This window comes from Heterocephalus glaber, unplaced genomic scaffold, assembly GCF_053883595.1.
Source record: "Heterocephalus glaber isolate CG9 unplaced genomic scaffold, H.glaber_assembly_v1.0 deba00000122, whole genome shotgun sequence".
In the NCBI taxonomy this organism is placed as follows: Eukaryota; Metazoa; Chordata; class Mammalia; order Rodentia; family Bathyergidae; genus Heterocephalus; species Heterocephalus glaber.
In genome coordinates, this window is record NW_028258138.1 from 82712831 (window position 1) to 82725611 (window position 12781).

Genomic DNA, 12781 nt, shown 5'->3' on the forward strand with positions numbered 1-12781 from the left:
CTGTATTTATTTTCAGTCTCCTGTGTCACCTACACACGTGAGGTAACATGTGGTGCTTGCTTTTTATTGCCCTTTTTTTTTTTTTTGGTACTAGGGACTGAACCCAAGGCCTTCACACTGAGCTACATCCCAGACCTTTTTTACTTTGAGACATGTACCTTGCTAAGTCACTAAGTTGGCCAGGCAAATCTTGAACTGGTGATCCTCCTGCCTCAGCTTCCCAGGTGCTGGGATTACAGGCATGCCCACCCCACCTAGCCCATCCATAGTAAATTTATCGCTCCAATATGACAAAGAAACACTGGAAAATAAAACGTTTTTACTCCTGCTTCCCTGCCATCACTATTTTGGAGCATTTCTTTCTAGCCTGTTTTTCAAAAGCTTATTTTTAAGAAGTGGTTGCCAAGCAGGAGCGACTCCTGCTAGCTGGGTTGAGGAAAGCACCTGCACCCTGCTGGGCTCTGAAAGGGGAGAAGGATGCAGGTGAGGGGGACCCTGGGGGACTCGGGACGACCTTGACTCAACCCTGCCTCAAACTGGCCGCCCTCTCCCTTAGGAGGTGGATCCGAGTCACGGAGCGAGGTGTGGGGGCCCGAGTGTTGCGCCTGCGCCTGTCCCGTGTGACGGTACCCGGCGGGTGGCAGGGGGACAGCGGAGCACAGGAAGCCGTACGGAGCCCAGGAGCTGGGGCTGCGGGCCAGGGGACCCCACGCCATACTGGCCGTGGCAGGGCCTGGAGTCGTGAAAGGTCCCGAGTGCCGGCTTCGACCGCCCTTCAGGTCCCGCCACAGCCCACGTGGGTCCAGGTGGCTGGGGCGTCCCCACTTGGGGCGCTGGGCTGGCGGGGCTCCCTCTGTAGCCCGCAGGCCCCGCGTGGGCGGCAGGGCCAGTGGCCGCCCGTACTCTCGGTACAGCACATGCGCAGTGAGCGCGAGCCCTCCTGGGTCTGGCTGCGGCCTGGGAACCGCGCCACTCCGCCCTCCGCGTGGCGGGGAGGTTGGGCGCTGAGCCACGCTCTCTCCCCACAGGACGGGAAGGTGATCGTGTGGGATTCCTTCACCACCAACAAGGTGAGTGGCGCCGGGACACGGCTCCCGCCCTGAGGTGGCGGCCGGGAAGCCCCGCATTCGTGTGCACAGCCCGACGGGAGGGGAGGCGAGGCGGGGCGCTCCTGGACGCCGTCCCGGCCTTAGTCGAGAGAGGCTGTTTTCTCTGAGCAGGAGCCTGGTGGAGGGCTCCCCTGGGGCCTGACCGGCCGCTGGCCCCGGACTCAGAGTCGCCCGCGTCCCCTGGGGTCTCCCACGTGGGCCTGACAGGGACGGGCTGATGACACGCGAGGCAGGGGCCGGGCGCCCGCCCTGCGAGAGGCTGAGTCAGCGGGGTCCGGCAGGGACGTGGGGACCAGAGACGCAGAGGAGGCCTGGGTGTGTGGAGCGCGCTCATCTGGTGGGGGTCCCTCCGCTCCCAGCCCAAAAGGGGCCACGCGGGGCCTGGGTCAGAAGTGGGAATGGCTTCCCTGTTCCTGGAAGGGCAGCTGCGGACCCGGACCCAGGGCTCCCGAAACGTGGGCGCCGTCGCCTGCACGCAGGGGCTCAGTAACCCAGCCGCAGCGGGGAGCTTGGTCCCTCGAGCCTCCGCCCCCCCAACACCGCTGCCGCGGAAAGGGACCCGGGCGGGAAGAAGCCCGGGGGTGTCGGGGTGTCGAGAGCGTTAGTCTGCTCCGGACCGGACCGGCTGTCTGTGCAGAGCAGCGCGCGTCCCCGAGCTGAGGGTTACTGCGCGGCCTAAGAACTCAAACCTCCGCTCTCTGGCTGAGTTTTAGCTCGAGCTCCGCGGAGGGTGGGGAGGCCGGGCCCCTGCAGCCTCGGCCCTAGGCCCAGCCCACCTGCCTCCGCCGTGCGCTGTGTTGCTGTGTTGCAGGAGCACGCGGTGACTATGCCCTGCACCTGGGTAATGGCCTGCGCCTACGCCCCATCGGGATGCGCCATCGCCTGCGGGTAAGCGGCCTCCGTTCCCTTCTCCTCTCGTGCACAGAGCTCGCACAGAGCTCACGATTGTGGGCGCGCTTCGCAGTGTGTTAAGCCCTGCCCTAGATGGTCTCGGACAGGAAATCCCAGAGCGCTCTCCTGAGTGTTCTCAGTGCACACTGGCAGGGTGCAGTCAGACCTGTCCCCTGCACCGTCAGAGCTGCATACACTGGGAGGCAGTCTCTGGAGTGTCTCGGAAGCCTCGAACATTTTCTCACCTTTGATCTAGTGACTGACTCCCTGTATAGGAGCTGGTGTGAAAGGAATGACCCAAAAAGTACAAAAGTTGTGCAATGACATCTCTTGTAGAACTTTTTTGAAAAAGAGAAAAATGAAGCAATATATTCATGTAAAAGAAATTGTTGATGAGTTATGGTATATGTATCGAATGGAATATTACACAGATGTGAAAAGGGAAATTAATTACATCAAGAGAAAAGAAGATTGAGGCTAGTAAGAAGGCACCTAGTCTCTTTCGGAGCTTGGTATCACAGGATTGGCAACAAGGACTGAAACACACGGAATTCCCGGACCTGCCCTAGACAATTCTGGCCCTGTGCAGAGTGTTCTTCTTCCTTTTTTTTTTTTGGTACCAGGGATCAAACTCTGGTCCTTGTGCTTGGGCAGCAGGCGGCGAAACCACTGAGCTAAATCCCTGGCCCCAGAATGTTCTTTATAAGTTTTTCTACTTTTCATTTTTTAATGTAAGCATACACTATTTTTATTTATTTTTTTCCCCATACATTATTTTTTAAATCAGAAGAAAAAGATTTTACTTTAAAAAAAGAAGAGCCTGAGCCCCGAAGCAGAAGTTTCAGCACCCTCTCCAGCCAGGGTCCCTCCCATGTGGCTGGTCTGGGGACGTTGCCCTCATGGGCCTGGGACACACTCAACGTGCGTGTCCATGGTATTTTCTAACCTTTAACTCGGGGGTGTTTACATCTCCACGCACAGCTGGTTGCCCGTGTTTCTGTCAGGCTCCTCCCCGTCTGCTTTCCTGAAGGACCTGAGGTGGCTGCAGGGGAGACACACACTGTGCGTCCCGTGTGTGGTGCATTCACTGCAGGGGCGAAGAGAAGGCCCTGGTCACGTGTGCAGCCAGCTCCACCTCCAGAGGACTCTGCTCTTGTGCTGCAGGCCGGGTCCTGAGGAGCTGGGACAGTCATTCACTGGGTTTGGGACAGCAGAGGGCAGAAATCAAACCAGCTGCAGGGAGAGGCAGTGGGGCCGAGTCCCAAGGCATCACTGAGCTCCCAGCCCCACCTGTGGCTGGGGCTGGCCGTGCCCCATGGGGCGAAACACCCAGCCTGTCCTCCTGGCGACCTGGGCCAATACGTCTGGAGGTCAGAACTGACCAGGTGTGTCTTGGGGCCCCTTGGATCCCCATTATTGGACTGACTGTCCAGTGGCAAGGTCCTCCAGAAGGACCAGGGGACATTGGGGCCCAGGGGTCCCCTCCTGGCAGGAGAGGCCTGAACCCTTTCAGGTGAGGCATGGTCCCCCGTGCTCAGCAGGAAGAGAAAATACAGCTTCAACACCCTTGGGCAAGGATTTCTCATCGGGAACGCTCAGAGTTGGATGTGTCTCGAGATTCTTCGGGGTTTGACATTGAAATACTAGGTACCCGCCTGGCATGGCGACACACGCCTCTGATCCCAGCACTTAGGAGGCTGAGGCAGGAGGACCGCCATGAGTTCGAGGCCAGCCTGGGCTACATAGCTAGACCCTGTCTCAAAAAAGAAAGAAATTTAAAAAGTGAAATACCAGGCCCCGGGTTCTGAATCACAGGAGGCTGTGCAGGGCAGATGGCTGTGTGAAGATGTAACCGCGCCTTCCACAGGCCAGGAAAGCGGTACTGTGCGTGTTCCCACCCTGACCCTCGCTGAGTGGACCAGCAGAGAGTCCACAAGGCCAGGGGCCACAGGGAAGAGGACCCACGGGGGCTCAGTGCCCCCTGGTGGCTGCTAGTGTGGGAGCTGCTGCCCTCCCTGAAGCCCCTCAGCCTCCCTGGCCTGAGCAAGTGGAGGAGGGCAGTTCCCGCGCTGGCCTCCTTGCGAGTGTGATGACAACCAAAGCAGAGGAAGTGCATATTGGTGAAACCATTTTTTAAAATGCAAGGGAGAGGCCGGCCATGATGGTTCATGCCTGTGACCTCCACACCTGGGAGGCTGAAGCAGAACGATCCTCGATCCGAGTTCAAGGTCTGACTGGAGTATGTAGCAAGATCTTGTCCTGAAAAACCAAAAATGAAATACGAGGGAGGTTGAGGAAAGCAAGGAAACCAGACAGGAATCTTGACTGTCAGTAACTGCTGAGCCCAAGGTATGGCTCCCCTGGGCCCCAAGGACAACAGAACCACCAAATAGGTGGCTGATTCGATGGCACTGGGGACTTGGTGAATTTTCTCAGATGGGATAAAGATGATGGTTCGAGATTCCCTTCCACAAGCCTGACAAAGTGTCTGTGAAACTAAGCAAAGGGATTTGGATATTTGGGATTATTTTTTTAGTTGTACTATAGGTTTGGAAATGTTCAAAGTAAAATTTGGGGGAGGCCAGGCATGGTGGCACACACCTATAATCCCAGCACTCGGGAGGCTGAGGCAGGAGGACTGCCACGGGTTTGAGGCCAGCCTGGGCTACATAGTGAGTTCAAGGCCAGCCTGCACTGCAGAGTGAGACCCTTTCTCAAAAAAATAGAAGTAAAAGCTGGGAAAGAGTTTACAGTCCGCGGGCCTGCAGGGAGGGAAGTGCCCCGTGCGCCGCCTACTGACCTGACCTGTGGCCCCGTCCCCAGGGGCCTGGATAACAAGTGCTCCGTGTACCCGCTGACCTTCGACAAGAACGAGAACATGGCAGCCAAGAAGAGGTCGGTGGCCATGCACACCAACTACCTGTCGGCCTGCAGCTTCACCAATTCCGACATGCAGGTGTGGGGCTGCGGGGTGAGGGCTGCAGGACAGGGCCGCCCCACGGACTTCCACGGTCCTTAGGGTGATGCCCGCTGCCCCGTCCTCGCCGGCCTGGCAGGGCCCCTGTGGGGAGTGGAGCTCGGGGCCCCCGCAGGTCCCGGTTTACCAAGCTCCCGTCTCACCAGTGGGCACCTCGGGCAGGCCGTGGGTGCCTGACTGACATGGGGCCCTGTGACCTACAGTGCGATGGAAGCCAGATGCATCTGCCCACTCCCCTCCCACAGTCCCTCTGGCTCCAGCCCTGGGTCCAGTGCTGGGTCTGTGGGCTCAGATGCCGCCCCTTGGGCTGGGGCCGCTCACTGGGATCCCGGAACCCCCTGACCCTGTGTTATCTGCTGCTGATGCCCGTGTCCCCCTAGGCCACAGAGGAGCATGCGGTAGCCAGAGGTGGTGCACGCCTGTCACGCCAGCCACTCAGGAGGCTGAGGCAGGAGGATAGCAAGTTAGAGCCTGAGCAACCTAACAAGACCTTGTCTCCAAATATTTTTTTAAAAAACGGGATGTAGCTTGGTGGTAAAGGGCTCGCTTAGTTTGCATGAGACCCTGGGCTCAAATCCCAGTGCCCCCTCCCCAGAAAGAAAAAAAAACAGAAAGACAAGAATGGTGGGCAGTGGAAGCCGTCCACAGATGTTCCTGGTGCCTCCTGTGGGTGGCAGCCCTGCGGAGCTGGGTGCAGACACCACTGGGACCCTGCTGGGACCTGGGACGCTGACCTGCCCCATCCTCCCTGGCAGATCCTGACGGCCAGTGGCGACGGGACGTGCGCACTGTGGGACGTGGAGAGCGGACAGCTGCTGCAGAGCTTCCACGGGCACGGGGCCGACGTGCTGTGCCTGGACCTGGCGCCCTCGGAGACCGGGAATACCTTCGTGTCCGGGGTAACAGCTGGGGGCGACCAGATCCTGCCTGGGAGGGTGCCCAGAGTGTCCGAAGCTCCCCATTACCCCGGGGCCAGAGGGACCCCCAGTGTTCTGTCCAAAAGCTGCGACCGAGGTGCCTGTCCACTGCCCTCTGTGGGATGTCACTACACAGCGAGCGCTTACAAGCTTGAAAGTCAGGACTGCAAGAGATGTGGCCCGAGTGCCCCACAGCCCTGCCCTCATCCTCACAGTGACCCGCCTGGCCCCTTCTGCAGCAGCCCTGGAGCCCTCTTTCCATGGGGTCAAGTCCCTATGGTAAGGGTTCAGAAGGACAGTGATGCTGCAGCCAAGCGCCATCCAGTGGAAGGGCAGCTCGTAAAGATGATGCTGTCCTCAGCCGCCTTAGTCACCCGGCCTCGCACAGCCATGAAAGGGAAACGTGAATCGATTCAGGACATCAAGGCAGCCATGACACTCAGAAAGAGAACTCCAGACTGCTGCAGAAAGGGGCAAGAACCATGGGATGAGTGTGTTCATAACAAGGGGGAGGATTCATGGCTATGTGTCCTTTACTAAAATAGTGTTTTTAAATGTAAGTGTTCACCGTAGCTTTCTATCACACCTTGTACCTAACATCCCTCAGAGCTCGCATCTGAGAACAGGAGCTGTGGTGCAAGAGCAGGTGCCACAGCTGCCCAGACGAGGTGCTGAGATGTTGCGGGGCTTGGTGTGGAAGGTGCCCCGCCCCACACCTGCCAGCTAGGCCCAGGGACAGGTGTCCCCAGGGACAGTGTACCTGGGCTCCACATGTGCCAAGGAGGAGTCGGGCACCTGGCCCCAGCCCACGCTGCCCCGCTCTGAGTTTCACGACTGAATCTGACAGCGCACAGCTGTGCTCGGCCTGTCCCTGGGTCGTCACTGCAGCGGGTAGATGGGTTGACAGTCGGGACAGTGGACACGGGCCCTCCGCTCCAGCACTCACTCCCCAGTCCCGGGGGTTAGCCCCCGAGCAGGGACCCCGCCTCCTTCGTGGGTGCGTGGCTGTCCCACACCTCTGCGTGGCCCCCACCCCCCGGTGGCCCTGTGTCGTGTGAATCACAGCTGAGGGAAACGGAGCCCGATTCAGCCTCCACTGAGGGTTCAAACGCCTGCCTGCGCCGAGCGGAAGCTGTGCCCTCGGACCCCAGCGTGGCTGTCACTGCCTGTGCCGGCTGTTGGGGCCTCCGTCTCCCTGGCCAGCTGTGTGGCGATGATAAGGCTGCTCCACTAGCTTGTCAGTGCCTGGAGTCTGGCCAGCACCCCCGAGACTCCTCCCGTGTCTGGGACCTGGGTCCCCCTGGCTGCCCACCCTTCCCACTGGGCCAGGAAAGGCGGAGGGAGGCAGGGGGCGAAGGTGAGGACGCCCCAGGGTGAGTGGGGCGCTGACCGTCTGGGCTCAGAGACTGACGGGACACGCTCCCCGCACCAGGCTCCTTGCGGAGCTCCCGGGCCCTCAGGGAGGAGAGCGGCTGTCCTCAGGACACGGTGCCCGTGACCCACGCCATCTCACCTTCACAGGGCTGTGACAAAAAGGCCATGGTGTGGGACATGCGCTCTGGCCAGTGCGTGCAGGCCTTCGAGACCCATGAGTCGGACATCAACAGCGTCCGGTCAGTGAGGGGAGTTGGGGCCCTCCCCATCCTGGGGAGCTGCTGGGGCTCAGGCGGGGCACAGGGCCCACCTCAGACTGTTTCCCTGCTGGGACAGGGCTCTTGGCAGGAACCGCTGGTGGTGTAGAGGCCTGGCGGGGAGATTTCACTCAAATGGCTTAGGGACAGCTGACACCATCCGAGGTCAGACAGTGTCCACTCAGCAAAGACCCGTGCAGTTTCTGTGCTAGGCATTGTCCTTGGGCGGGAGAGACCAGGGCTCCACCCTCCTGAGGGAGAAAAACGATGTCCTAAGTCAGCAGGACTCAAAGTCCCATGTCACCCTCTTCCCTCTTCCACCCTGCAGGTACTACCCCAGCGGGGACGCCTTCGCCTCGGGTTCCGACGATGCCACGGTGAGTCCCCAGGCTCCCCACCTGGAACCTGCCCCGAGCAACCAAGGTGCACTGCCGTAATTTTATTTTTTAGAATTTTTGGTACTGGGGATCAAACTCGGGACCTTGCACTTGCAAAGCAGGTGGCAGAACCACTGAGCTAAATCCCCGGCCCCTTCAATTTTTATAGTTAGCTTTTCTCAGAGGTGTCTGTATGTGTGTTAAAAACATTGCTTGCTTACCATAAATATTTTTATCTCATTATTTTCTTAGAACTCTCAGAGCTTAGAATTTACTAAGCCAAAACTAGACCTAGTTTTAAGGCTTTCAGCACTAATTGCAAATTATGGGGTTTTTTTTAAGGAAAAAATATTTTTTGTTTTCCTCAAAAAGTGTTGTCTGGTCCGGGGATTTAGCTCAGTGGTTTCGCCGCCAGCTGTGCAAGTGCAAGGACCCGAGTTCGATCCCCGGTACCAAAAAAAAAAATGTCGGGAAGTATCACCTGGGTGTGGGACACACTCCTGTAGTCCCAGCCACTCAGGATGCTGAGGCAAGAAGATCCCTTGGCCCCAGAGTTGGAGGCCAGAAGACCCTGTCCTACCTGTGTGCTTAGCAAGACTGGTACTTGGGAATGTGACTCAGCGTGAAGGCCCTGGGTTTAATCCCCAGGATTGTAAAAACAAAATGGTACAGTTAAATAGGAACTTTCATTCTGATTTCCTGCTCTGGAAGGAATTACAAGGGAACAGACTGAGCTGTGATAATGAAAATATTAAAACTTTTACATGTCAGAAAATAAATATGAAGACACATATTTTTGGAAAAATTCTTGTTGTATATGTGGCAGATATGAAGGAGTGGCATCATCAGTAAATGAGTACCAGGACATGGGCATGCACGCACGCAGCATCAGTGCAGACCATCTACAAGCACCAAATCCAAATTGGTACTAAACCCTTGAAAATGTTTCCAAAGTGACCTCTGATCGTTTTGCCCCATGGGTCCAGCAGGTGCTGCCCAGGTGGGGTTGGGGGGCTGGGGATCCCCCTTTCCAGGGAGCTCTGCCAGGGGCCCCCCGAGCCCTGAGACGCCAGCCTGTCCTGGCCACTCTGAGGCATGGTCTCAGCTACCTGCGGGAAGAATTAGAGCTGAGTGTGCAGCTGTTCACACGAGAAGCCCCTCATGGTGGTGTGTGGGAAAGGGAACAGAGTCAGCATGGAACCCTGAGTGGGGTTGGCCTGTGGGTTTAGACACGTCCCTGTGAGGGATGTCCCCAGGCCCCACCGGGCATGTTTTCCTGAAGACTAAAGAGTGGGGTGGGAAATTCGAGCAGCGAGGCGTTGGTGGAAACAGCACCGAGGTGCTCACCCAGAGTGAGCACAGGAGAAATGGCAGAGAGATGGAGTGGCCCGAGCATGGTGAACACCCATGGGTGGGAGCGAATCATGTTCCCCTCCTGTGCTTTTCTGCACTTCCCAATTGCCTGCATGACGCCACATCCCTTAGCAGGGGAAAGAGTCAGGTTTTGTTGTTGGCTTTGTATCTGCTGTCTGGCTCCCAGTGATCCGTGGAGATTGATAGGAATGAGGCCGAGGGGTGCAGTAATAGAGAAAACGAGAGTTTTTTCCTCAGCCATCAAAGCACACGTGCCACCAGCCCTGCCTCACCTTAGTCCCTGTTTCCCACGTGGAGCCGAGGTGACGGCCACCTTGTCTGTCTCCCCAGTGCCGCCTCTATGACCTCCGGGCGGACAGGGAGGTGGCCATCTACTCGAAGGAGAGCATCATCTTCGGCGCGTCCAGCGTGGACTTCTCCCTCAGCGGTAAGGCCTCCCTCGGGTGCCTCCCTCGACCATGATGGAACTGAGCGGGGTGCCTCCCATGGGCCAGGGCTCTTTGAGCCAGTGTGTGACCATGTCCCTCACCCCGAGCACTGCACCGGGCTTTCCAGTCGCTGATGATGGAAGCCCTAGGGGTGGCCTGTTTTGGTCTCCTTAGCACTTCGCAAGCACACACACACCACACATGCACGAACATGGGCCCTTAAAGCCTGGCTGCTGCAGGATGCTCATGATTCATTCCCACCACCTCCTGGGCTGGCGACACCTGGCGTCCTGAGTCTTGAGAGCGAGCGCAGCGCCTGTGGACTGCGTGAGTGAGTGAGTGAGTGAGTGATGGAGTCCTGAAAGGGAGGTGGCACCAGGAAGGAAAGGCCCCTGATTGCTGTTGCCCCACTTCAAGGCCGCCTGCTGTTTGCTGGCTACAATGACTACACCATCAATGTGTGGGATGTGCTCAAGGGCGCGCGTGCCTCCATCCTGTTTGGACATGAGAACCGCGTGAGCACGCTGCGCGTGTCCCCCGACGGCACCGCCTTCTGCTCGGGGTCCTGGGACCACACCCTCCGGGTAAGGCGCGTGCCTCTCTCCCTGCAGGTGACGGGAGCAGGCGGAGGGGTGCCGCCAGGAACAGGGAGGCTCCTGTCCACCAGGCAGTCGCTTCCCTTGCCTAGCGTGAGCACTGGGCAGCGGGACCCTAGTGTCCCTCGTACCAGGGATGCCTGAGGCCGGTGATGGAATCCCACCCTGACTCCCGGCAGCCTGCAGCTCCTCCTGCTCTCACTGGCCTTGTTGTGATGGGGGGTCACAGGCCTCGGGGCTCCAGGCTGCCCCGAGGTCTGCCCAACCATGAGGTTAGCAAGCTCCTGACCTTTCCCCCAAATGCGCCCAAGGCGGGCGTTTCATGGGGCAGGGCCCAGGGTGCTGCCACCTCTGCTGGACAATTAGGATCCAGCCCAAGATGCAGGAGGCCGGGGTGCACTGGGTCTGGGGCAGCAGGTTCTGGGGGTGGAGCAGGCCCCCAGAGCTCCAGGGGCCCCTGGGAGGGCGTGTCCTCTGGGGGCTGAGTTGGCGTCCAGGCCTAGGAGAGGGAGGAGGGTTCAGACTTCTGCGACAGGGAGCTGCTGCGGGGCTGGGCCGAGAGCCCCAGTGCTGCCTGGCGTGGCAGCCACCGGAGCTGCTCTCCTGCGCAGGCTCAGCCCTCGGGATGACCGGACTGAGCGCTCCTGCTTGTGTCTTCAAGGTCTGGGCTTAGTCCTCACTCGAGATGCAGTGGAGGCCATGGAAGGCGACAGACCCTCAGGATGCTGCTCGCTGCTCGGCTCCTCAAAGTTCAGTGAGGATGCTTCCGGGCCGCCACCCCAAGTGACACACATGTGGCCTCGCACCACGCCCACACCTGTATTGCAGTATTGTTCACTTCGAACATGTTAAGTGTGTCGCTTTTTCAGGTTGTCCTGAATTTACTAGGTTATTTATTAGTCTCGAGTCACTGTGACCCAGAACCCGGCACTGACAGCGCTCTGCGCTGCATCTCAGCGAGCGGTCGAGAGAGGAGGAGACTCCATTCCAGATGTGATCAGGCAGCATCGCTTTTAAAAACGTGTTTTGCTGTGAAAGTTGTTTTCAGCTAGCTGCTCCATTGTCTTCTCCTTGGTGAAACATTTCCGCCTGTGTGCACAGCTACAGATGGAGCAGACAGGGTAGAAAGCACAGGGCCCGGCCTGAGTAATGTGCAGCTGCAACACAGCCTGGTGTCACACCGGCAAAGCTGGCCACTGTTTGTGACACACGTGCTGCTGACAGCAATCTCAACTTCAGAACCCACTAGAGCAGGAGGCGTGCGGCACACCTGTGATCCCAGCACTTGGGAGGCTGAGGCAAGAGGGTCACAAGTTGGAGGCCAGCCTGGGCGACATAGTTGACCCTGTGTCTCAAAATCAAAACAATAATTAAAATACATAAATGCTGACGAGCAGTATTAGTACAAACAAGCCCAAGCGGCTCTTGTCTGCATCGGTCACATGTGCGTACCAAGTGCTGCGTGACCCGGTAGACGGTTGGCAGGGGTCTCAGACAGTCATGTCCTCGTTGCTGTCCTGAGAGAAGAAAACAGTATCAAGACAGCATTCTGTCCTTGTTTAAAATTCAGAGTCCCTTCAAGGAGACGTCAGGCGCTATGTGTTACAGGAGCCCTTGGCTCCTCTCCTCCCTTCCTGGGGTTGCAGAGGGTTGAGTGGGCTCCTGGGGCTGGGTTTGCTGACGGACCCCGGCTTTGGATTACGGCATGGGTGCTGCAGGGGAGCTCTGGAATAAAGTGTATTTTGCATACTGAAAATAGTGCCGAGAGGCTTTTGCACCATTCTTTCTTTCTGGGGCCTTGGGGCCACACCTGCTGTGAAGCGGGGAGGCTGGGTGAGCAGAGCCCCGGCAGCGCGCCCCCCCTCCCCCCGCCAGGGGGCTGAGCTGGCCTGAGGATCTGGGGAATGGGGCACCCTCAGGAGGCGGCTGGAGGAGACAGGCACCCGGTCCACACCACTGCCCCTCCCTCAGACCTCCATGCCCTCCCCCAGATAGAGGGTGGTGCAAAGGCCGCCCTGCTCAGGGACTGCAGTTGTTACACGCCCGTCAGCCAGTGCTCTGGGAGGCTGAGGCAGGAGGACCGCAAGCTGAAGCCCAGCCTGGGCAATTTAGTGACTCAGGAAGACCTCGTCTTGGATGACAGAGAAGCAGCACAAGGTGGAAAAGGCCTCTGCACACAGGCCTCAGAGTCGTCTGCCTGCTGGCCATAGACACATCTGGGAGTTAGGAGGGGCGGCACGGAGACAGGGTGGGCTCCCAGCTGTACCGGGACAGAGTCCGTGCTGACGTCCAAGTCAGCCTCAGCTTCCTATCTGAAACGGCTCCATGGCTGAGGGGGCCCAGCAGCCCGGGAGCTCCCGCCCTTCCTGGCCACTGCACAATGCTGGCCCTCACTCTCCTCCCCCCCTTCAGGTGTCCCTAAGTGATAACCATCAAATAAACGGCCATCGAGGCCAGTGGGTGTCGCCTTTGGCGTTGGGG

The 12781-nt window shown here is 58.5% G+C and overlaps 1 protein-coding gene across 6 annotated transcripts in view; it reads left to right on the forward strand.

The window, feature by feature from the left end:
* Positions 1-12056, forward strand: part of Gnb5 (G protein subunit beta 5) — a 41317-nt gene extending 29261 nt beyond the window's left edge. For 4 of the 6 annotated variants that reach the window (XM_021261103.2, XM_087180524.1, XM_021261106.2 and 1 more), the window contains 9 exons: positions 1029-1070; positions 1921-1997; positions 4824-4956; positions 5733-5876; positions 7416-7507; positions 7854-7902; positions 9607-9703; positions 10122-10288; positions 10962-12056. In XM_021261103.2, the coding sequence (XP_021116762.1) occupies positions 1029-1070; positions 1921-1997; positions 4824-4956; positions 5733-5876; positions 7416-7507; positions 7854-7902; positions 9607-9703; positions 10122-10288; positions 10962-10973 (813 nt within the window). In that variant the 3' untranslated portion in view covers positions 10974-12056. The other 2 variants (XR_015438808.1, XM_004835388.4) reach the window with 2 other exon arrangements.
* The last annotated feature ends 725 nt before the right edge of the window (positions 12057-12781 follow it).